Below are 26,823 nucleotides of genomic sequence, written 5' to 3'. Positions count from 1 at the left end.
TCTCAACATCATGATCCCAGTATTGTGTAGATGCTAGAAATGTGAATGTGTCTTGGTCGAACATAAAAGACTAAAAAGGCAAAATATCGAAGCAGCTTTTAAGCAAATTCTTTCCCTGGGAAAGAATTTGCTTGGCCGCTTCATTACTTTGCCGTTTTTAGCACTGTAGTGTAGTCTCAGAGTTGGTATATTTAAGTAGGGGGGTGGGGGGCAAATCCCCCCACTTAATGTAATGTTTTAAAGTGTCTTTTTCTTTTTTTTTTTGTTGGAACAGCGATTTTTTTCCCTTGGAAAAAAATCACTGTTCTGACAGTTTGACATTGTAAGCTTTTGCTTACATAGGGTCGATTAATCACCGTATGCTTTTTTAAGCATTTGGTGATGTAATATAGACCCCTATTAACCAATGTGAGTAACCACTTCAGCATCCCTATAGTATCATTCTTCCTGGTAATATCTGACCATAAGGCGGTCACTTTTGACGTCACTATCTCCCCTACCCCCTAGCTAGGATCAGACATAAAAACTTTGTCAAAGCTGATTACAGCCTCCTGAGGGATTGTAGAAACAGCTTCACAGCCCCCTCTTCCTCTGTAGGAACTGGCACCAATATCCAAAACTACACCAAAGCACTATACGAGCATTTATATAGATGCATGGAATCAGGAATACCCAACTGCAGGACTAACTTATCCTCCTCAAGGAAGAGTAAACCTGTCTGGTGGGCATCTGCAATAAATAAACTCTATAACAAAAGGAAAAAAATTCTGTCAAAGACCAAGAAGGAGAAGGTGTCCAATTGGAAGCAATGTCTCCTTAGCCAGAACAAGCAAATAAGAGCACTAATGAAATCCTCTAAAGCAAACTTCGAGTCCAAATTGCCCACGTCTACTAGAGACAATCATAAGGCCTTCTTCACATATGTCCGCAACCTCAAAGGAAGCACTCAGATCTGTTCAGAACTGGTGGTCAAGGACACCACATATACAAATACCATAGATATAGCAAACCTGCTGGCTGACAGATTCAGCAAAAACTTTACCCCTCTGTCCCCCCATCAGTAAATCAGGACATCCCCAGTTCCTGTCCCCTTTCCCTTATATCTATGGAACAGGTCATCGCTGCTTTCTCAAAGGCAAAAAATACAGCCTCCATGGGACTCGATAGCATCCCAGGCTGCATCCTGTGTGAATTCAGGCAGGAACCTGCAGCATTAATAGGCACCCTATTCAACCAAAGCCTGAGTACCTGGTTCATCCCAGCTGAGTGGACAGCCACTGTCAACCCTTTACACAAAGGTGGAGCATCAACCGATCCAGGAAATTATTGACCCTTCAGCCTAACTAGCCTGATCTGCAAGGCCATAAAACGGATTATCATGGACCTCATTAACAAGGACATTGGCAACCTCCAAACACTTGATCTCACACAGTTTGGTTTCATCAAGGGGAGGTCATGTCTGCTAAATTTGGTCGACTTCTTTGAGACAGACACCAAAGCCATGAACAAGGGGAAGACAGTGCACACCGCCTACCACACTATTCCGCACTTGACCATAATAGATAAACTCTCTCAACTAGGCATCAATCCATATGTTACCAGATGGATAGCAAACTGGTTCACTGATAGAACCCATCTAGTCAAAATAGGGAAAACCACCTCAAGCAGTAGACCCATAACAAGTGGTGTACCCCAAGGTTTGGTCTTGAGGCCTCTGTTATTTGGGATATATGTTTCTGAGGTGCAGGCCAAAACTAGTGGGCTATGGCAGACCAAGTTTGCAGATGACTGCAAGCTGGGTGCTGTCATCAGTTCCCCTGGTGATGTGGACATCCTCCAAGAGGGTCTCACTCAGACTGGTGCCAGAAACATGGCCTCAAGCTGAATACCAAAAAATGCATCATTATCCCTTTGGGGAAAGTGATGTCCCTAGAGATTATCACATTAATAGCAACGTCCTAAGCATGCAATCAGTCATGAGGGATTTGCACACCCAGGTTGATAGCAACCTGACTTTTGACTACCATGTTGCTTCCGTTGTATGGAAAGCCTTCTACATGGCCCACCTTATAAGTAAGGGTATCTCATCCAGGGACAAGGAAGTCATAACATCCCTGTATTCTTCCCTTATAAGGCCCATTATTGAGTACAAAGCCTCTTTCGGCATGTACCTTGCAAAGCACATGCAGCTGCTGGAGAGACCACAGAGGTTCCTCACTAGGAGAATCCAGGGCCTCAAACATCTACCATACACAGATAGGCTAATAGCACTATCCCTCTACTCAGTTTCATACAGACTCCTCTGGCTTACAAGGCGATCACGGACCCGATCTTGATGGGACTGCTGCATATCTGCAAGTCAAGCTCCACTCCAGTAACCTGCACGTGTGGCCTCAACATGGTCTGTGACATCAACAAGACTTGTTGGTGGGACAGATTTGTGTCCCAGAGACTCCCCCATCTATGGAATAGACTCCCTCTCCACATCAAGTAGAGTACCTCTTTACCCCTTTTTAAGTGCAACCTGGATAACTGGATGGGAAATAGAAAATATACCCCTGGGATTCCACCCATGTCCCTGCTGGGCAGGGTCATCGGGTGCTGATTTGTCTAAATGTGCTAAACTCTTGGCTAGGCTTATAAGGGCCTCGGGGCCAATAGCCTAGTAACCTCCTATGATCCTACGATCCTATGATAACTGTACTTTTTTTTACTGTGCTTGTAAAATACGTTTGATCAAAAATAGCAAGCACATTAGCACATTTCTCCAGCAATGAGGACAGCAGCAGCAAAATTCTTCCTACTGCTGCAGACACTGATTTAGTGACTAGCAGGGCAAGTTCTTTGAAGTGTTGGTTGAAGTGACAGCTTTGACACATGGGGGGTAGTGTGGGGGATGGTCTGTAAGTACTCATAGCACAGGAATACAAAATGACAATCCTTACTAAAGCCTGGAATTTAACTGTTTTCTTTGGTCAGAGCTGTAAATTTGCTCTGAATGGCTTGTATTAGGCTTTACTGATTTTTTATTTAGTTGGTATAATTCAGAATCTGAAACTAAGCTTTGGTATAATCTAGCTGTGGGCATGATGGATGGAGGGGAAACTGCTAAGTTACAGGGATGGAGAGGAGACCAAGTGATGTTAATAGATAAGAAACCCTTTCATGGTCTCGTGGATAAACGCAGGTAGTATGAAGGATCTGCAACATGCCTCTAAGTGAGATACATGCTGAAAATAGGCATAGATGAGATAGACAAGGTAAACAACTGGACATTGTAACATATGATATCGAAGGAAAACTGTATGAAAGGAGTGGTAAAGTAGGTTTGTAAATAATGATAGTAACATTAAAGCTGTAGTGGCCTTGTCTAGAAGGCAAACATCAGTGGGAGTTAGCTTGAGTAGTATAGGAAATAGTGCTTGATAACTGAACAAGGACTGCAAGAACTAGCAGGCATACCTCTCAACAGTCCATATTTTTATAGAATGTCCAGATTTTTGCCTCATTAAGTTTGGTTTGTTCCTCGTAAAACTTGTGTTTTTGTTTCAAATTATAGATGATTGAAGTCATAAATTAATGACAGATATGCAAGTTTTAGATTTCACATCCTTCACAAAATGCATGGAAACACAAAAACTGTTTTTCTAACAACTTTAAGTTTATAAGAGCACTATTTAAAATTTGTCCCTGATTTTTGGCTGTTTGACACCCCATTATTTTTGACTTTGTACAGATTTCTTGGGATTAAATGTTGAGATGTATCTTGGCCTGATGGCAAGTTAGATTCCTAAAGCAAAATATGGCCCTGAGATGGTACTGAAGAGAGGTTGAAATAAATGGGAGGACAATTTGTGAGAGCACTGGCTGTCCTTTGTCAAATGGATTTATTCATGTCTTTAATCTATAGGTGTAGTCTTTGACTGTCTAAAGCTGTTATCCTCCTTGAGAAAGGTGCTGATGTCATGCAGGATGTAAGTGTGTGTGTGTGTGTGTGTGTGTGTGTGTGTGTGTGTGTGTGTGTGTGTGTGTGTGTGTGTGTGTGTGCGCGCGCACGTGTGTTTTAAACTAAACTGCCATGCAGATAGAGCATCCAAAGAGTTGCCATGCAGTGTGCCTTTGTGATGTTATTTCTGCTCCCCATGTTTATTAAGAACATGCATGCAAAGTTGGTGCCTCCACCAGGGATTATGTCATGTAAAGTGTGCTTTGAGAATATGCCATTTCCTCTGCCAGAGGAGACCAATTTAATCACATTATTCCTCTTTGTTGTGTAACAGCCTCAGCAGCTGCCCAAGCTGCTAACTAGACTTGGGACACCTAGGTCATAGCCATGCTTTTATTCCTGTACAACAGTGGAGCTGACAGTACAGAGCTGGCAGAGCACAGCTGATTTTGCTGGTTTATTTGGGATATACTTTTCTGAGGTGCAGGCTAACACCAGTGGGCTATGGATGACTAAGTTTGCAGATGACTGCAAGCTGGGAGCTGTCATCAATTCCCCTAGTGACATGGACATCCTCCAAGACAGTCTCACCCAAACAAATGACTGGAGCCAGAAACATGGCCTCAAGCTGAATAAAAAAAAAATGCATCATCATCCCCTTTGAGGAGAGTCATGTCCCCACAAATTATCACATTAATAACAATGTCCTAAGCATGCAGTCGGTCATGAGAGACTTTTGCACCCAGATTGATAGCAACCTGACTTTTGACCACCATGTTGCTTCCATTGTACGGAAAGCTTTCTACATGTCCCACCTCATAAGTAAGGGTATCTCATCCAGGGACAAGTAGGTCATAACATCCCTGTATTCTTCCCTTATAAGGCCCATTCTTGAGTACAATACCCCATTTGGCATGCACTTCGCAAAGCACATGCAGCAGCTGGAGAGACCACAGATGGTCCTCACCAGGAGAATCCAGGGCCTCAAAAGTCTACCATACACAGATAGACTAAAAACCCTATCCCTCTACTCTGTTTCATACAGACTCCTCAGAGGTGACCTCTGTCTGGCATGCAAGGTGATCTCGGACCCTGCCTTGATGGGACTGCTTCATATCTGCAAGTCAAGCTCACACGCGTGGCCTCAACCTAGTCTGTGACATCAATAGGACTTGTTGGCAGGACAGATTTGAGTCCCAAAGACTCCCCATCTACGGAATAGACTCCCTCTCCATGTCAAGCAGAGTACCTCTTTACCCCTTTTTAAGCACAACCTGGATAACTGGATGGGAAATAGAAAATACATCCCTGGGATTCCACCCGTGTCCCTGCTGGACAGGGGCATCAGGTGCTGATTTGTCTATGCATGGGCTAAACTCTTGGCTAGGCTTATAAGGGCCTCAGTGCCAATAGCCTAGTAACTTCCTATGATCCTATGATCCTATAAACATGGGAAATAGACTTACCCATGCAGAGGACAAGTGACTGGAGGGCTAGTTAGAGAAATATGACTACTGTTTGTGGAAAGAGGTACAGATAGCTTACCAAAAGAAGTAGAATTAGAAAACGGTATCCAGAGAGGAGCCTCAAATTGAGGGGGGTGGACCTAGAGGTAAAACAGGCATTTGCTGACCAATGGCCACACCAAAAGGGGGTGTGTATAATGGTTAAGATGTTGATCTCACAGACACAAGGTACAGGGTTTAATTCACATCTTTAAAAGGAAAATTGGCGAGCCTTAAAATGGCACACAAAAGCAGCTAGCCTAGTATTTACCTAGGAACCTATGAACTAAGAAGGTACACAGTGCTAGAGTCTAGAGGATGAAGAGTAATTGGTGCTATAGAAGGGCTGACTAATTATGGTAAATAATAGATCAGATGAATTCTAAGCATAGATACAAGTATTTTATTTTGCATACACATTTAATCTGTAGCTGTCGGCCATGTTTTTTTTTCAAAATTATGTAGAAGTGTTTGCTATAAATGATAACTGTTTTATCTAATTGCCACTGATGACTTAAAACTGCTATAAAATGTTACAAAGTAAAGCATTTAATAATTGCCACTGATGACTAAAAGCTGTTATAAAGTGTTACAAAATAAAGCATTCAATAAAAGGAATGATAATACACAGTAGTATAAGATTAATATCTATATTTGTAGTTACACTAACCTGATAAAAAATGAGCTGTCAGCTCAGCAGCATAATAGATGAAGCCCTGGTTATGACCATAACCCAGGTGATCTTGGTTTGATTAGTCGCCTGGAGGAGACTACATCACTGGAGAAAAATGAAGAGGCAGAAGCCTGCTTACCTTTCTCGAAGGAGTAAACAAAGAGGGAATGGATTGGTGATATACCTCCATGTCTGACTCAATGGAGATTCAGAAAGCTAAAACAAAGCAAAGCTGAGAACATGTGGGCAGGGATTTGAGGGTATGCAGTGATGTCTGAGAATGTTTTCCCATCTGGAAAGATGAGACCCACCCAACGAAGAAACACATGCAGAGTACTACCAATTGTGATGGTGCCAAAGAAATTGGAGTAAATGGCTGTGAAGGAGTCAAAAGGTCAGTGGCAGCTGACCCTTACAAACCAGACACCCCAATGAATGAAGAAATAATGGGGAAAAGGTTTGAAATGGAAGGCTACTTAAGTGAAGCCCACAGGGTATGGTACAGCATAGCATGATAGCGATGAATGTGTGTGTTTTAAGCTCCACTGCCATGCAGATAGAACATCCAAAGGGTTGGCATGCAGGGTGCCTTTGTGATGTCATTTCTGCTCGCCAGCTTTAAGATGTCCATGCAAAGAACAGCACAAACACATGCGGTTTCATACATTTGCACATAACTACATTAATTACATTAGACAAGTTCTACAAGTCTATAACATACAGCTTGTAAAATTGCAAGTTTAATTAACCAAGTACCATGGATAAAACATGCATCCCTTGTACATTGACTCATGAGCGATAGGTTTTTCTGCCTCTCCAAATGTGCAGAGCCATAAGACTGCAATGCAATGTGATCAGGCTCTGACATACTTATTCTGTCCCCTACAAATATGTCAACACATGGGACAAGAGGCCCTTACAGTCTAAGGGATTTCTGTATTATTATTTCAGCAACATTTGGCTAGCAACAGCACAGAGATATTAAGTATCTTTGACTCAATTAATGTACACAGTGATAATGTTACAAGTAACACAAATCCATGGAATCCCTAAAATACCTTGTCACTGAAGAACATTACTTTGTAGATCTCCCATTAAAATCATCTGCATTTATACTGAAACATATTGACTTGCAATATATTAAGGACTCAGTGTTTTTGACATTAACGTTAAATCTCAAAGACCTGGAATTTTGACCCTGCTCTCCATGTCCCCAACTATGACTGCATGCACAGCTTCTGGAATACTCAGCAAAAGTAGATGTACTCTTTTAGTAAATATCATGTTATGCAGAAATCAGACATCTGTCCAGCTCTTTGGTGGGCTCCTGTCTTTGACATATTGTCTAGATGTTACTATGTTTAATTTTGAAAAAGTAGCCATTAATGTTCAAAGATCCACCAAGTAGTAACTTCACGATAAGCCTATGTGACAGATTGTGATGATATCCCAACAAAAATGGTATTAATGAAACGCTGCACTGCATTTCCATTATTATAAATCTTTTTAATAATACTCGCACAGAAAAAAATCACTATAATGAAAAATGACTGATCTTTGACTTGGAGTGCGTCAAAATCTTTTGAAAACAGAATCAAAATACTCACTCCTTAAAATAGGCCCCAAACTGTAAATATTAAGGAATAGTTCCAAAGGAAGTTTGGATGTTTGTGTATAACCTAATCAGGGGTCTATATTATATGCTCGAAGAGACTTTTCTTCGAACATATAATCATCGACACCTAAAGAGCAAATGCTCTAAAGCGTGAAGAGCTTTCCTCAGGAAAAATTCACTGGGCCGCACACAAAAAACAAAAACTTCAAAACCCTAATCAGCTGGGGGGCTTTGCCCCCCCCCCAACTAAATATACGAACTCCGCGATCGCTCTATGTTGGGGAAAAGGGCAATTCCTGATAATGACCAACTGACTTTTTTCCCCGAGGAATAAATTTGTGGACGAGGCCGTTCGCTCTTTAGGTGTCTATGATTATATGTTCAAAGAAAAGTCTCTGAAAATATAATATAGACCCCTAATCACATATGCAGAAAAAATATTTGCAGAACATTATTATCTGACCCACTTTTAATAGAATTCAGAATGTGAAAAGACTTTGCCAGGTGTAAAGTGTCTGATGTAATTTCTGTTGCATGATATCACAGCTCACCACAAAAGCTCTCTTTACTTACAATGAACCAGACTATAAAGAATTAGTCCTGATAAAATCACTTTAGTAAGCAGATCAAGCAGACTCTCACTCTCTGATACCTCCCTGCTGGAGGAATAAAGACACCTTGTTGAAGTTTCAGGTAGTTTATTCAGTTAAGCAGGTAGATGGATGACTGTTCTGTTTAGAACAAGAACACTCATCCATCTACCTGCTTAACTGAATAAACTACCAGAAACTTCAGCAACCTTGTCTTTATTCCTCCCACGGGGGAGAGAGAGAGAGAGAGAGAGAGAGAGAGAGAGAGAGAGAGAGTCTGCTAGATCTGCTAGCTAAAGTGATTTTATCTGGACTAATCCTTTATAATCTGTTTCTTGTTAGTCTTGTCACCCTCTGGGTCAGAGGTGGGATACCATACTTCACTTGATCCCTCTGGATTACCTCTGTTTGCTTACAATACATAGAGGTGATGGAACATGACATGGAAAGCTACCTAATATTTCATTTTAAGATCCTGACTGATAGTGAGGTATAGCAGACACACTGTAGACCTATGAAGCTTGCAAAATTCCTTCAGACTGCTATCCTAAATGTCTGTCATTCATAAAATCCATGGTAACTGAATCAATCGTACATGAAACGATTACAAAGAGGTGGTTGGTTGTAAAGTAATTTGACCATAGCTGGTAGCACTAATACAGTTGTTTCCAAAATTCTCATAAGTGATAATATGAAGAAAACCCTGTAGAAAAATATCAAAGAAGATGCAAGCTAAGTCATCTACAATGTATCATTCTCTTTAAAGAAAGAATGTGAAAGACCAAGCCCTTTCATGCAACATAGCTCTTGGAGCTCCACAGGAATTAAAAAAGGAATACATGCAGAAACGTATATAAATTCTACATTATAACTGCAACAGAGTGTGAGAGACACAAAACATGTGTGTGCTACAACTGTAAATAAGGTTTTGGTTGGCCTATAAAATAAATTCAGAGCAGGTCTGGCTGCAGAATGAAATTTTCCATTATCTAATATGATTCATTTTCTATTTACACTCCCTGCACTATTTCAAATTTACATGTGAATCTTAATAAATCAGTTGCAGCCTGTGTTTTGCTCTTTCTTTCTTTGGTGGCATTCAAATGTGGGCATTAAGAACAAATTAATCAAAAATGTTAAATCCATAGTATTCTATTACAAAGCAGTAAACATTTAAAGACTTCTCTAAGGTTTATGCTGATCTTTTTATGGGCTGCTTGGAGAAGTTATACATTTATGATGAGTTTGTGAACCTGTTTTTACCATACATTGAGGCATAGTGTCATTTTCTTGAAGACTGCACATAGTTGTCACCCCAGACATCTGGTTAAGAACATTCTGAAGTCTTATTTTTGTATGTATTCAGAGAATTTGTAGCTCTGATCATGATTTTGAAAGTGGGGCACAGACCTTGACACCATGTTTTCTAAACAGAGGCTGTAATGACAAGCTTGTAAATGATGCCTCTCGTGCAGCTAGAGATAAATCCAGGGTAAGTATTTTGGAATATAGCCACAGCAGGATTGAATTAAGGGACAATATTCCAAAATTTAATACCACTTAGAGTACTAATAGTAACTGAACGTGCAAAGTTTTGATGAAACCCTGGAATCTGCTTACCAAAGAATTTATTTTTTCTCTTAGAATAGTGTTTTTGATTCGTTTAAGGTTAGTAATCTTTGAAGTTGACCCGTGTGTGAAAACTTTTCTTACCATATGCATTCAAATGTATATAGGTGGTCTGATCCTGTCTAGAATCCCTCAAAGCAATGTTAGCCCTGTGGTACTTTCACATTTTGTTTTAGAATTTGTAAGACTATTTCTCCCCTATATTAATACTGTAAAAACTTATGAAATTAGACCTGATTACTTGCAATACTCTCTGACTTGATTTATGTAGCTCTATGTGGATGTGGGTCATTTTATGTGACATACACCTTGTTCTTGTCTTGCACACCATATAAATGATGTTCATTATCAAAGCGCAAGAAGTACCTTGTTTATGCATCCCATTAAATAACCTTCACCTATTTTCACCTTTGTTGGGATTGATCAAATTATAAGCAATTTATACTTTGGAATAAAGTCACTTTTGCATAAAAAGGAAGGGCAATGGATTAGGTGTTTTGGGTGCTTTGTTTTAATTAGGTTTAAATGAAAAAAATCTAGCTTATTTGTTTATTATTAATTACAAAAGTTTTCCTGACCTGATACAGTATTATACTATTAATGTCATGAGAATTCCTTGATTACCTGACTGTCTTGGAAGGCACATATTAATGCAGGTTTGCATTTTAAGAGTATTTACATCTTTGTAACACAAAATATGTAATATCCTTTTTGGCCATTGGGTGATGCTATTTGGTCATTTTTACTATGGCAATAGCATGTCATGATAGTTATAGTCTAGTGACTTTGCTTATAAAAAAATGCTACTTAAAATGACTATATGTTGCATAAGGTGCTCTAAGAGTTTTGTAATTTGCTTGCTATTAGCATCTTAAATGTTCTATGTTTATTTTAGTCTTTATTTTTAATGTTGAGTAATGAGCTTCCAGTCATGTGATTTAGTTTGTTTAAATCCATAGGTATGTTGTTCGCTCATAACATAACAGCGATAAAGCCAGGAGGTGATACCTAGGTCTGTTATGGGTTGCTCCATGAATCAGCAGTGAAACTGGATTTATAACTTGAATTTAAGACTGATGCTGGATACTTTTTATTCTTGTTTGAATATTTTGCTATCCATCATCTGTCTGACAGTTCATGCATAGATATAAGTAAACATGTCCTGACCAGCTAAATTAAGTCCTGTAACGTGGAGGCTGAATGGCTAAAAAAAACAGACTTACTTATACCAAGTCTGAGATGGCCATTTTCCAGACTTTTTCCTTTTCTTTGAGGTATGGCAAGCTCAGATTTGGTTTATATAAGTTTGAGCAGTGTGGGGCTGGCCCCACCGAGCAGGGGGTACAGGCAAAAAAAAAAAAAAAAAAAGAAACTTAAGGGAGAAGAGCAAAGTTTGAGATTGTCCAGGATTTTTTATCTTTTTTTTCCTAGCAGTACTTGGCATTATGACTGCCAACATTTCAAAAGAGAACCATACATACATATACATATATATATATATATATATATATATATATATATATATATATATATATATATATATATATATATATATATATATGTATATATATATATATATATATATATATATATATATATATATATATATATAGAGGGAGCCAGATACATATGGATATATATTTGTGTGCACACAGACATATGCACATAAGCATATGCATGTACACACACACACACACACACACACACACACACACACACACACACACACACACACACACACACACGTTTTCTAATAAAGTACCTTTTTTTCTCGAGGATGGCTATGACTATAGGGATCACTGCCTGTCCTTCTCTTGACCATTCCTCTCACCAATAGGCTTGTCCCCCCTGGACTATGGCTGTTAACCTGGCCAGCACTAGTTGAGAAGTTCTACCACATTTGGAGAAAGAGTAAATCGAGGCTTCCTGTCTCTGCATCATTCAGTTCTAATTGTATTGATGTTTTTGTTATGACCTTAACTTCTGCAAGGGTAGGGTCATTTAGTGACATTCACATGCGCATGTAAGCACATATGCCCATGATGCATTGATATCTGCTGTCTCCTCTGAGTTCACATATACATTACAAGACACTAATGCTACTCTATAGGCTCTGTTAGAAGGAAGCACTGCACTGAAAAATCTATGTCCTCCCCATGAGGCTGGTGAGCTGGATGTCAGCCATTCAAGCCTTATTCCATAGCCAGTTGTCCAGTCTCCAAGGTCAACAGTTGATCTTGGGTTACAGCAAAACCAGCAGGAATCATGCACCTATACCAATGGTCTGTCTTTTCTGAAAAAAGTCTAAATTAACCATCTGTATCTGTAGCAACATTTATTCTTACTTAAAACTGTAATAACATGCAGATGGCTATAAAACATTTACATTATGGGATGAGATGCAATACAGTTAAACACATCAGAAATTTATTATAGTTTTGTCAACATGCTTGTTTTAAAAATATCATCTTTACCTTTTTAGTTGTAATTATTCCTTGTTTTGTTTCTGGGTCTGTCTTGATGCTGAATGTACTATCCATGTTATCTTGGGCAAATCTGTATGCAGTGTTGGCATTTTGTGGCTCATCTGGGTCCACAGCTGTTACTCTACAAATCTCAGACCCAGCTGGAATACTTTCTTCTATTGTGCAGGTAAATGAATCTAAATAAAATTATATGAAATTATATGAAATAAATATTATATATTCAAAGACATGCATCTGAAGCATTTCTCACTGGGCCTCCGCTGAAAATTGGCTATGTTCCAAGTTGGACTTTCCCAGTTAACAAATGTTAAATAAATAAATAAATAAAATAAATAAGATATTCTGCTGCTGCATTTTCAGCAGTTAGTTGTTTTACACATTTTAACCACAAACATATTAGTGATAATACATACTTTCTACACAATACATTGTAAACACCACTAGCAAGTTACTTGTTAATTTTTATGACTGTTAATGGTAACTGTATGTACCTTTTTTTAAATATTCCCTGTGTCCCATGCTGATCGGTCTTTCTGTAGGCTGCTGGCTTCACCCGCTGTGCGTGCTGCGTTCCACCCCATTTACTACATCCTAAGAAACCTCCCCTCTAAGGAATTCTACTATGTGACTCTGTCAAAACCCACTGAAGAGCTTCAAACAGATAGCCCCTCTCCAGAAACTTTAATAGTCTGCACATGTTGTGTTCCAGCCCATTTACTACATCCTAAGAAACTTCCCCTCTAAGGAATTCTACTACGTGACTCTGCCAAACCCCTCTGAAGAGCTTCAAACAGACAGGCCCTCTCCAGAAACTTTAATAGTCTGTGCGTGTTGCATTCCACCCCATTTACTACATCCTAAGAAACCTCCCCTCCAAGGAATTCTACTACATGACTCTGCCAAAACTCTCTGAAGAGCTTCAGATAGCCCCTTCTCCAGAAACTGTAATAGTCTGTGAGTGCTGCATTCCACCCCATTTACTACATCCTAAGAAACCTCCCCTCTAAGGAATTCTATTACATGACTCTGCCAAAACCCTCTGAAGAGCTTCAAACAGATATCCCCTCTCCAGAAACATTAATAGTCTGTGAGTGCTGCATTCCACCCCATTTACTGCATCCTAAGAAAGCTCCCCTCCAAGGAATTCTACTATGTGACTCTGCCAAAACCCTCTGAAGAGCTTCAAACAGACAGGCCCTCTCCAGAAACTTTAATAGTCTGTGTGTGCTGCATTCCACCCCATTTACTACATCCTAAGAAACCTCCCCTCTAAGGAATTCTACTACGTGACTCTGCCAAAACCCTCTGAAGAGCTTTAAACAGCTAACCCCTCTCCAAAATCTTTAATAGTCTGTGTGTGCTGCATTCCACCCCATTTGCTACATCCTAAGAAACTTCCCCTCTAAGGAATTCTACTACGTGACTCTGCCAAACCCCTCTGAAGAGCTTCAAACAGATATCCCCTCTCCAGAAATTGTAATAGTCTGTACGTGCTGTGTTCCACCCCATTTACTACATCCTAAGAAACCTCTCCACCAAGGAATTCTACTATGTGACTCTGCCAAAACCCTCTGAAGAGCTTCAAACAGAAAGCCCTTCTCCAGAAATGTAATAGTCTGTGTGTGCTGCGTTCCACCCCAATTACTACATCCTAAGAAACCTCCCCTCCAAGAAATTCTACTACGTGACTCTGCCAAAACCCTCTGAAGAGCTTCAAATAGATAGCCCCTCTCCAGAAACTTTAATAGTAAATGTACTATCATTTGACTGCGGTGGTGGTGCTGCGGTAGTGTTGTCGCCTCACAGTAAGACGCTGTCCTGTTCGATTCTCGGTTAGAGCATCTTCTGTGTGGAGACATGTGTGAATGGGCATACCTTCGTTGAAGGTTGTGCGTCAGGGCCGGAAACTCGGCATGTAAAAATCTACTGCCAATCATTAGCAAACCAGAGTTCCACTGTGGCGACCCCTAACTGGGAAAAGCCGAAAGACACAACAACTGTCATTTGTAATCTTAACTGCTACTTGTGTCTCACTACTGGGGTGCCTGTACTTTTCCCCATGCTAGCCAAGCAGCCTACTGTGGTTTCTGTTTTACTTGCACCTTAATCCTTCTTACCCTCTAAGATACCCGATATATATTTCTTACCACTAGGTGGCACTGCCCACCCACTTATTTTATAGGCGACTTTATTCTTATTCTCCTCTCACCTAAGCTACCCCCCACTCTCTCTACTTATTCTCCCCACTAGCCTGCTGTACCTATTGCATTGATTTACTACCGTTCTCTCCACACTCTCTTCAGTATAGACTTACCTTTGATGTTCCTGTCCTTCAGGCAAAGACCTACATTTCTCCTAAAGCTGACTGGTTTCTGTCAGCCACCTTTTCTCAAGCTCTGTCTGCTCCTACCCCTCCTCCCAGTTCTACCTCCCCTTTCTGTTACCTCCCGCCCTACCCCCTTTTCTGCCTTCCTTCCTGCCCCTAGTTTATTTAGTGATGCTGCTAATTGTGGCACCATTTTAAGTATTCCCCTGTGTCCCACGCTGATCGATCTTGCCATAGGCTGCTGGCTTTGCCCAGTAAGTGCTGCACACACTTCAGGCTTACTGTCACAAATATTGCTGTTTGTAAGGTTTGATGTGACTCTGTTGTTTGCTGCTGCTTACATTTAGTTGCTGCTTTTTAATTTTATCGGCTATATACCTATATTTTGCTGTATGTGAGGGTGTGTATGAATGACTGGCAGGTATGAGACAAGCATGCCCCTGAACAGAAGCTGGTCCCTGTAAAATTGTCTCTTACAGCTTCCTAGCATGGTCTTTAAGTGCTATTATGCGAATGGGCTTCAGAGCAGTGTCTTGGAAGGGATGTCGACACTTAGCCCCAAAATATGGGTAATTCAAGACATTTTACAAAGAAATTCACCTTTGTAGGCTGTATGATAAATTCATAGCAAAGACTGAAAGCACTACTGCTGCTGACCGCTCCATTCAGCTTAGTGCCTGTAGTCCTTTATTGGTTCTAAATCTCTTTTCTAGAGGAAACCGAAGGGGAAATATAGTGCCTTACCACTGCCCCCATTCTCTCAGCTAAGGGGACTGTATGAGGAAACGTAGAGTGGAAGCGTCATTGTTTTTCGGGCCTGGCACAAAGTCTAATGTAAATCTATTTGTGCCCACGGTATGCTAACCTCATTAACGGAATCGGTTACCGAGACACGGTCACTGAGCCTGATAATGTGAATAGCTGCTGTCGCAGTATTGCCTGCTTTGTAATGTGATAAGGTCTTTTTCCTGTCTCTTCTGAGGGGAATTATAGGGGTAATAATAAATTATAGGTGTAATAATAGTGTGCTAACATTGCTGTCTATGCACATGTTTTCTAGGTTATTACTGATAGTCAGCCGCTTTCATAGGATGGGTTCAGTGAAACAAGCTTTCTGAGCCTGATACCTCGCTTAGTAGTATTCAAGCATTTTACTACTGCTATTGTTTCATATTTTGCTTGCTCCCACCCACGGTACTCAAAGTACTGAATGTTACCTACTACATGGTTTGGGCTTTAATTACAGCTTGAATGGTATTTTCCCTGCATTCTCTCCTGTTACAATCCTTGTTTCAGTCTGTATATTTACCTCTTTTAACAACAACCATGGCTGATTTTTTGCACACTATATTAAGCTACTCAGACAATGTACTCAGATAAGCAGCCTAGATAAAATGTTTTTATTAGTGTTACTGCTGCCTGGTTTTATCCTACTGTAACATCTGTATCATTTAATAACTTCTACTAGGGTTAGTAGCTGCCTGGTTTTGTCCTACTGTGAAACCTGTAGTATTTAACAACTGCTGCAAAGTTTTTGTATTAGCTCTGTTAGATGTACTGTTAGCTCTCTTCTCTTAGTGTTGTTTTACATCCCTGCTGCCTCCTTATCTTTTGCTTCTTTCTTTTCACCCCCCCTTTTCTCTACTCTCCTTGTTCTCCCTTTTCTTTACCACTGAGACTATTTTCCTCCTTCCCTGCTCAACTAATGCTTGTGTTTATTCTGCTCTTCTCCTTACAGCTGTGTGTGCTGCATTCAGCCCCATTTACTACATCCTAAGAAACCTCCCCTCTAAGGAATTTTACTATGTGACTTTGCCAAAACCCTCTGAATAGCTTCAAACAGATAGCCCCTCTCCAGAAACTTTAATAATGTATGTACTGTCATTTGTAAACTTAACTGCTACTTGTGTCTCACTACTGTGGTTCCTGTACTTTTCCCCGTCCTAGCCAAGCAGCCTACTGTGGTTTTTATTTTATTTGCACCTTAATCCATCTTACCCTCTACACTACCTGATATATATATTTCTTACCACTAGGTGGCACTGCCCACCCACTTATTTTATAGACTACTTTATTCTTATTCTGCTCTCACCTAAGCTACCCCCCCCACTCTCTCTACTTATTCTCCCCACTAGCCTGCTGTACCTGGTGAATTGATTTACTACCTTTCTCCCCTCACTCTCTTCAGTATAGACTTACCTCTGCTTTTCCTGTCCTTCAGGTAAAGTCCCACATTTCTCCTAAAGCTGACTGATTGGTTTCTGTCAGCCACCTTCTCTCCAGCTCTTCCCGCTCCGTTCGCCCTTTGGGCCAACTCCGTTGCCCTACTCTGCCCCCTATTCCCACCCGCCCCCACTACTCCTACATTTATTTCTACTGCAAAGCCCTCCCCCTCTCTATCAGCCAATCATTTCCACTCAGCAGCCCCTCCCCAGCCTACCCCCTCCTGCCATTCAAATCTACTCCTCCCCATCCTTCAAGATCCCTTCTCTACTGCAGCTACACTTCTATCCTCTACCATGCCTTCTCTTCTACCCAATGACATTCTTACTCCATCTATCTGCATTCTGCTACTACTCCCTTTATACCATGCCACCTCCTACACCTATAATCAACTGCACCCCTCCTTCCTATCCTATCCCCTATCTCACCACCTCCTTCTTCTTACCTCAGAAACACATTTCCACAACATATCTGCCTCTCTAGTTCAAACCAATCCACTCTATTACTTCAGAATAAAAATTTTCCCACCCTCAATTAAATACTGCAAGCCTAAACTAATACTCTACTGTCCACAACTAACTAAATCCAAATCTAAAACACTTATTCCCTTCCTCAACTACCTTTGCTTAGCTGGGGACATGCACCCAAACCCAGGAACTAATACTACCCCTAGTCACATTCCCCCTGTCAATAATAATACAACCAACCTCAAATACCTCAAATTTTTCACCATCAGTGCCCAGAGTTTAAAAAATAAAGTAGCCCACTTCCACGCATGGCTAAACCACAATCTACCCGACAGTGTAGCCATCTCAGAAACCTGGCTAAAACCACATATTAGTGACTCCGAATCCCCCCGGATTCCAATCTCTGAGAAATGACCGCTTAAACAAAAAAGGTGGTGGTGTAGCCTTAATCTACACTAACCAACTATCTATAACCCCCTACCACAATCCTATCCCTCCATTCAACAATGCAGAACTAGTAATTGGTCTACTAAAAATAAATAACCACAAAAGCATTTGCATAATATCCCTCTATATCCCCCCTGGTAATAACATTACTCCTCTTGAGGAAATCCTCCTCTGGACTTCCACCAATATTAAGCTAGAAACCAATATCCTTGGAGATGTAAATATCAAGTGAAACAAATTCAATAACCCTAATCCCACCATATCCATCAATCTATTTAGCTACACCCAACTAACTAACTCCATCACCAGTCCTAACAAAACAAACCCCCCCTGGTACCACACTAGACTGGATCCTTGTATCCCATCCTAATAAAGTTATAAAACCTGACCCATTAGGAGACCACTTCCCAGCATTCACCCATTGAGCTACCCTCTCCTCTCCTCACCTACACGACTATATCTTAACACGTAATCTCTCAAACTTTAACCCCATTATTTTCTCTGACTCCCTAAAGAAAATTAACTGGAAACCCCTAAAAACATTTCCACTAGACAAAGCTGAAGAATTTTTCAACTCAACCTTCATAAATGTTCTAAACTGCCTAGCTCCAATAAGAACAAAAAGAGTAAAAACAAAGACCACCCCATGGCTAACTAAAGACATCAAAAACGTATGTTACAAAGAGATAAAACCTGGAAATCTTACCTCAAAACAAACAGCCTGAAACTTTACTTAAACACAAACAACTACACAACCTTACTAAAAAACAAGTCTTTAGAGATAAACAGTCTTACTATATCAAACTTCAGTTTAACCATTCTAATAACCCCAAACAGTTCTGGAATTCCATTAATTCCCTTCTCAACCCAGGTACCAAAAGCAACTGCTGCCCTGACACCAGCAAATTTGATCCTGAAATAGCCTCCCTAGTCAATTCCTTCTTCAGAAACGCTATAGCAGAACTGACCAAGACCTTCCCCAACAATATCCCTTCCCCTCAACCTATGCAGTCTTCCTCACCCCATATTATTCCTCCTCCTACATTTGAGCTCAAACCCATCTCAATCTCCCACATAAAGAAATTAATCTCTAAACTAAAACCATGCTCCAATGCCCCTGACAACATCCCATCCTCCTTCCTAAACATTGCCGCTGATAGCATTGCTCTCCCCATTTGCATCTTGATCAATAGGTCCATGCTGGAATCCTCTGTGCCCAAATTATGGCATGCTGCCTTTATTCTATGTCTCCATAAAAGTGGCAAAAACAATAACATCTCAAACTTCCACCCCATAGCTATCCTCTCCCCAATCTCTAAACTCCTAGAAAAATGCACCCACCTTCAGCTTATGACATTCCTAGCCAATCATCAACTAATCACTCCTACCCAACACAGCTTCTGACCTGGCCATAGTACCATCACTGCCCTTCTCTCCTTCTTACACACAGTAAATCTTGCCCATGACTCTGGAAAAATAGTATCTATGGTTCTACTGGATCTGTCCAAAGCATTCAATACCATCTCCCATACCCACCTCCTAAACCATCTTTCTAATCTTAATCTCCCCCACAATATCTTATCTTGGTTCTCCGGTTACCTTTCTGACAGGTCTCAAGCTGTAAAATGGGGAAAAAGCACCTCTACCTTCCTTCCTACCCCCATGGGGGTACCTCAACGATCCATACTTGGTCCAATGCTATTCAACATCTTTATTAACGACTTTCACAAAGCCTTACCCAACACCAAAATTGTGCAAGATGCAGATGATTCTACATTAATCTGCTGCACCTCTAACCGTCCAGAGCTCCAAGCAGTGACACAAACTGCTTTCTCCACCACTGAAAATTGGATGCTCCAAAACCACCTCTCACTAAATGCCAAGAAATCCAAAATACTACTATTCTCTCCCTCTAAAGCATCCCCTATTGATAAAAACTCATTCCAAATCATTAGCCAAAACAACTCTATTATAGAGGTTGTTCCCTTTGCCAAACGTCTTGGAGTTACCATCGATGAACACCTAAAATGTGATACTCACATCCAGCAAAACATTAAGAAAATCCATATAACACTTGGCTTGCTATACAGAAACATCCACTTCCTCACTCCTTCCACCAGACTAACTGTAGCCAATACCTATCTACTCCCCTCACTACTGTACGGGGCTCCTATTCTAACAAACTTATCTGCCTCCCTTTCCTCCAAACTGGAAATCTGTTACAATAAAATTTCCAAATTTGCAACCAAAGCCAAATTCTCCTCCCACCATTGTATTTCCCTACATTTGTTAAATTGTCTTGAACTCTCCAACCACTTAGACTATCTCCAAATTACCACAGCCCACAGACTAAAATTTCATCCTTCTAAGTGCCCTGCACTAACCAACATCCTTCAACCTTATACCCCTCACAGAACTCTCAGATCTACTCACCAAAACCTAATATCTGTCCACAAACCCAACTGCCCCGCAGGTCAGCTTCTGCTATCATTCTTCTTAACTAAAAAATGGAATTCTCTTCCTTCTTCTCTAAGGACTTGCAAAAAATCTGAAACCTTTAAAACTCAGCTACAATCCCATCTTTACTCTAACAGGAAATGCAACTGCACTTTCCCCCCTTACCTAATAATCACTTCTACCCTTTTAACACCTGACTACCTCTGTCTTCAAGCTAGCCTATCACAAATGTAAATATTATAAATAACAAAATTGTACTATGTAGCCACGATCTTATGCCTGTTTCTCTTGCATGAAATGAAATTGTGAAGGCTTTTTCTTTTCCACAACTGTACCTGTAACTAATGTATGCAAATCAAACATTTTTGTAACTAAACTATGTAATGTGGAGCTTATCTCCCTGGGCCTCCACTGAAAATTGACTCCCAGAGCCCAGTGAACCTCCTGGTCATCAAACTGGAAATAAATAAATAAATAAATAAATAAATAAATAAATAAATAAATACTCACACCTGATGTAAACTCCCTTCATGATTTACAGCAATTTTGTCTCACTGTTCCCGGTGTAATCATGCTGCATTTGTAACATGCAGTCAAAAAGCATTTTGTAAGTACAGTAAGCAATTTTATGTACTTTTATTAATCTACTTGTTTTGATTATTTTTGATAAGGCTGTGAATGAAAAAAGACCTTTTTTGGCCTAGTTCACATAATGGCCAACCAAATAAACAGCAAGCAATCAGAACATTAAACATCAGCACTTTCCTTTCATATCTAGTGCTGCAGAGATCAGTTTTGTTGAAACCTCAAACTTCATAAGAATATAGAACGTTATGGCTAAGCTGGCATTAATGAAACATGGCACTGCACCATTGAAACATGTTACGTTTGACTGATCAGAGAGCTAGCAATGTCCCATATATAGCTAAGCATGACAGAAACTTTAAAATGTAATAAGGTGCTTAACGCAGGCAAAGACTGAGATTAATATATTTCAGGGGAAAAAAAGCATACAGAGGAAGAAAAATACACAGCATGAACAGAGACTGTTCTGTAATACTGAGACATTCGGAAGTATTTATTTCTCAGTCATAATGGTAGCAGTACGTGTGAAACGTAATTTTGTGCATTGTGTGATATCTAAAAGAAATTTAGAAAATACATGAGACATGAATTGGGAATCTATTGCAAGTGGATAAAAATTAAGCCTTTGATGCGATCTTATCTCTTGTGTAATGGAACTTTCAGTCTTGCTTGATCTTTCCTGCAATAAATGTTTTTTTATAAATTTCTGTAGCAAATCTATGTGACTGTACAACAAATTCCCCTTTTGCTACCCATAACTAATAATTAATTCACATAACAGTCTAAAGGAAGATGTTTTAATTTGCAGACAACAGTTTTTGTGACTGATGCATAATGTTGCATGTGGTCAGTATTGTAAAATAACAAACCACCAGCAGTCCACAATGGACATTCATATAGGTACCAGACAGAATTGCTGCAGAGCTCCTAAGCATACTACTAGGTTATCAGACTCATCAGAGATTTTATTTTATGGTTCTGACATAATTTCTCCGGGATGTTAAGTCACTGTAGGAAACTAAAGAGGTACATAATCTGTGGTGAGGATGTGGTTAATTGATGTCCACCAGTAATCATTTCTGATATTTTGTAGCAATAATCTTAAGGACACTCTAAAGCAATGCTGATAGAATTAACACAAATCTATAAATGGTGACAGGCAAGATGCATCCCAAAGAAATTGTAAGTTCCAATGGGCCCATCTAGTTATGTCACTCAGATTACTACTGTTGTCAGTACCTGCAAAATTCATGTGCCCTACCCATTGGAATGCACTCCCTTTAACTTTGTTAATGGAGGCAGATCCTTTTCTAAAACTGGAATACAGCATGGCAGTTCCATCCCTATGGACATCAGGAGAATCAATACTCTGTAAGTATTCAGGACAAGCACTAGCCTTCACGAATGACTGCTCAGAACCTTTGCCTTTAATTAGTTTAGGGATGTTGAGTGTAAGTATATCTTTTTTCATTTCAGTTTTCCTGCTATATCTATGCTTATGTAATCATTGTTGCAAATAATTTTGGCTCTGTGCCTTATATTTTATGCTGGTGATGACAGTTTATACTCGTGATCCAATGCCTACTAATAGTGAATGTTTCTTGGGTTAATATATGTGTTAGACTTTATACTCAAGTCTTATTTCATCTGATTTTATAATGTATTTATCTGTGTCTCTATGCCATTAGGCTGGGTTAGGGCTGAATATGTTTGGAAGACCAGCTGATCTACCCAGCAATCAATAAATAAATAAATAAATTCAGATCTTACTAGAAGTAGTTCATCAAGGCTACTGAATTATTTCTAAATTTTATTTTAAAAATGAGAGTCTTACTGATAGTTTCACTATTGATTATTGTTTTTTAATCCCTTGTGTGGCAAGCAAAAGCCAACATACTTGTGACAGATATAGGTCTATGTAGCCAATATTTGTTGATAATTATTTACACAATTCCAGAAAAAGATATTCTGTAATTTAAATAGGATTATTGAATCTCTTCAGCCCTGCATCTTGCTTTTATTCCAAGACTTAATGATGTCAAGGACTGTTTAAATTAACCAATTGCTATACTTGCATCTTGATTACATTTGTTCCTTATATAGTTAAAGTCCATCCCATTTATTATTTTATCTTCAATTTTTGGCATACCTACATACTTTAGGTAACTAGCCTGCCCCATTTGCCCATTATATATGTGAATAAAGGGTTTTTCATAGATATCTGTATTCAACTTGTAAGAGCAAGAGGCAATGACTCCAATAATTGACCAAGTCATGCTTCTTCATATACCCCATTCTCACCTCCTAAATTTATTCTCCTACTTTCTGTAAAAGGTCGACCACACCTGAAAACAATATGTTTTGCATCATATTCTAATGGTTTCTATGGTACTGTCCTATACATCAGAATGACCTGATAGGTTTACCTTGCTGATCTGATTTTGCTTATTAGTTTCATGACACACTTTATCTCGCCATAGATTAAATTTTTGTGAAAATAATGTTTGCTGGGATTCTGACACCCAGTAAATAACAAGAGTACTGATTTTTTTTCTTTTTATTTATCTGAATACTTCTAACAAGAATATCAGTATTTTTTGCAAGTATTTCTTTGATTTTTTTAATGATTGCCTCTTCTATAACATTTATTATACATCTAAATATTCAGATTCGAACAGTAGCTTAAATCTTAGTCCAGCGCCACAATTGAAGTAGTAAGGCACATTTTCTAGCTGGTTGTCATATGTGGAAGATAACACAAGTGAAAATAGACTGATTACAGTTAGTACTTCAATTTAAGACTTTTTATTGATGAATTATCTATGATATTGATGTTTTCTTAAAGTTATAAAAGTCTGAGATGAAGTTATCACCACCTCCCAGAAATGCAGAAATATCACCAAACAGAAAATAGTGCTTACATCATGATTACTTTTTTCATGCATATGGCACTCTTAGGATTAGACTGAAGATAGGAAAAAACACTTTTTGACATTTTTCTGGATTTGTTATTTTTTCTTTTTTCTTTTTTCTTTTTTAAGCTACGCTAGAGTTTTGTAATTTTCACCAAGGGTGCTGATGAGCAAAGCTGACTGCAGCCTCCATTTTTGTCTATCTTTGGAATGGCCTACCTACATGATAAAAGTGGGAGGGGTAGGTCTATCCCTATGCCATTGAGCCAATATCCTGTCATTTATTTTGATGACCATTCCATGCAGATACATCATAAATGGGAGTGTCTAGCAGTGTTGCTCCCAGTCATATAAACATATGACTTGCATACTTAGTTGAGGCTGATTTCTTTGTCTGAATGGGTTTGCTTATTGTATTTTATTTAAGATTTGCTAATTGGGTGATTTCACTGGATGCAGTCATAATCCATTTTATTTAGTGATGCAGGTTTAGAAAGTGCAATATTTGGCAGAAAAGAAAATTAATTCACTCAACATGAATAATCAAGTGAGATGTACAAATCAAAGAAATTATCAGATAATTACGAGATAAAATATCATGGATTAGTTTCTCAGCTTTTGACCACTTTCTGCCATGATAGGCTCTCGCTCCACCAGGACCCTGAAATAGGTAAAGCAGGTATTAGAGAATGAATAAAAAACATGAGCTGCTGTACAGAACCATAAAAGAAATAAAATTATCAGTGTTACTACAAGATACTCAAGTGGGAGACTGCAAAATATGCAGCTAATTCATTTAACAGTGCTCCATCTAGTAATTAAAATACCAATTACAGAGTATGTTTCTATCTATTCACAAAAAAAAAATCATAATATTCCTTATGACAAGATAAAAATCTATAATTAATCATATCTTGCCAAAATTAAATATATACAAATGATATACCTTTGTAAAATTGCTGTATTCTTTCACACAGGGCTTTGTCTGTGAAAAAGGTAGTCTTTGTGACAAAGTGCCCTGTAGGCATGATACTTCAATGGACCCTTCATTTAACATCAGGAAGACAAATACATCAGAAAGCTATTTGATAAAGGCTACTCGTATTTCAAAAAAATCAACTAAATGACAAAGCTTAAAGTATAAACCTTGAATACAGAGCTTTTAGCTGTGTGTGTGTGTGTGTGTGTGTGTGTGTGTGTGTGTGTGTGTGTGTGTGTGTGTGTGTATATATATATATATATATATATATATATATATCGAGAGAGAGAGAGAGAGAGAGTATATTTATTATTTATTTATTTATTTATAAAATATATATCTATATATCTATATCTATCTCTATATATATCTATATCTATCTATATATATATATATATATATATATATATATATATATATATATACACATATATCTGTATATATATATATATATATATATATATATATATATATATATATACACACACACACACACACACACACACACACACACACACAAGTTCAGCTGTTGAAGTTAATTCTAATGACCATGCAGCTATTTTCACCTTACCACCACCACAAACTTTCATGAACAATTTTTTATCACCGCGGGACATATGCCACTAAGAGAAAATGGGAGAGTACCGAGAGGCTGAGGAAGAGGGTGAGGAAGGAGTCAGACCAGAGGATGAGGATGCTCGCGATAGCAATAACTACAATATAGTCTGTTCTATTTTTAATTTATCAACTATTGTATTTATGATAGGCATATGAGCGTTTTAAAAAAATGTTTCACTTACATTCCCGTAGTGTGCAAATGTTACTAATGTTTTGTTAGACTTCAGATTATATTTAAGAAAACTTAATCTTAAATATATTTTCCCCAATGTTTCTTTACCCAGTGTTGAATTAAGTCCTATATTGAGAAAAATAAGTTTACATAATCCCACGTTACACAATGTTTGGAATGTATTTCCTACAGTTTGTGACTGAGATATTAGAGAAGTTTTAAACAAGTGGTTTAATTTAAGTATAGATGAGAAAGGGGCTTTTAAAGAATTAAGTAAAAATCCTGACTGAAGAGTAATGAAAGCTGACAAGGGGATGGGTATTGTAAGTATGGACCAAATTTGTATATTGCTAAAATGGAACAGTCATTAAACAATCGAGATTTCTATAAACCTATTTCTAATGTAAAATTTGCAAAAAAATTTGTTTAATTGAAGAAAGATTGTTTGGTTTATTGAAAAAAACAATTGTATAACTGTTCAAGAATGTCATTTTATATCAGTAGAACAACCATCTTTATGTATTTTATTTGGTATTCCCAAGATTTGTAAAGATGTTGTAGACCCCCCTTCAGACATACCCAAACTGAAAAATGATAATGAGTTGAACCCATTAGTCCAGCAAACAAAATTTTACTTAAAGGACTCCTGGTATTTTTAAATGCATTACACAAATATAAACTCAACAAGATAAATGTTCATTTAGTTACACTCGATATAGAGACTTTGGGTCAAATTCATTCTAACAACATTATACTTTACCAGATTTTAAAATGCTGAAACCAAATTACCAAATCAACAGAAGCATGAAAGCTGATATTACCAAAAGTCAAAACAATGACAGATTGCCATTGGATATTATTCATCTCTCCTGACAACATAGACAGCAACAACTTTGTTATTTTTTGTCAAAAGGATTATCAACTTCATATAACGCAGAACTTGGAGCTTTTGAATGCAGATCATAGAATAGTGAGGATTGAGAAATTTACCAATTTCCCCACTGTAGTGTGAGCTTGGAGTTGGTGTATATAATTTTCAGTGTGTGTGTGTGTGGGGGGGGCAGCCCCCCCCCTCCATATGGAGGGTGCAGGGTGGCTTGCCCCCCTGCAAAAACTTAAATGTACAGTCAGTTTTGTGTTTAGATTTTGTGTTTGTTCTGTATAAATGATGTCATTGAATATTTTAAAGGTGT

General features: G+C 38.7%; 1 protein-coding gene across 2 annotated transcripts in view; it reads right to left on the bottom strand.

The window, feature by feature from the left end:
- The window catches only part of CDH5 (cadherin 5), a 452,074-nt gene that overhangs the window by 131,844 nt on the left and 293,407 nt on the right, over positions 1–26,823 (bottom strand). For both annotated transcript variants that reach the window (XM_044081819.1, XM_044081818.1), the window contains exon 6: positions 12,433–12,620. In XM_044081819.1, coding sequence (XP_043937754.1) covers positions 12,433–12,620 — 188 coding nt within the window. The remainder of the gene's footprint in view (positions 1–12,432; positions 12,621–26,823) is intronic.

The sequence above is a fragment of the Protopterus annectens genome, chromosome 8.part1 (genome assembly GCF_019279795.1).
Source record: "Protopterus annectens isolate FY-2018-M chromosome 8.part1, PAN1.0, whole genome shotgun sequence".
Taxonomy (NCBI): domain Eukaryota; kingdom Metazoa; phylum Chordata; order Ceratodontiformes; family Protopteridae; genus Protopterus; species Protopterus annectens.
This window is presented reverse-complemented; position numbering and strand designations above follow the sequence as displayed.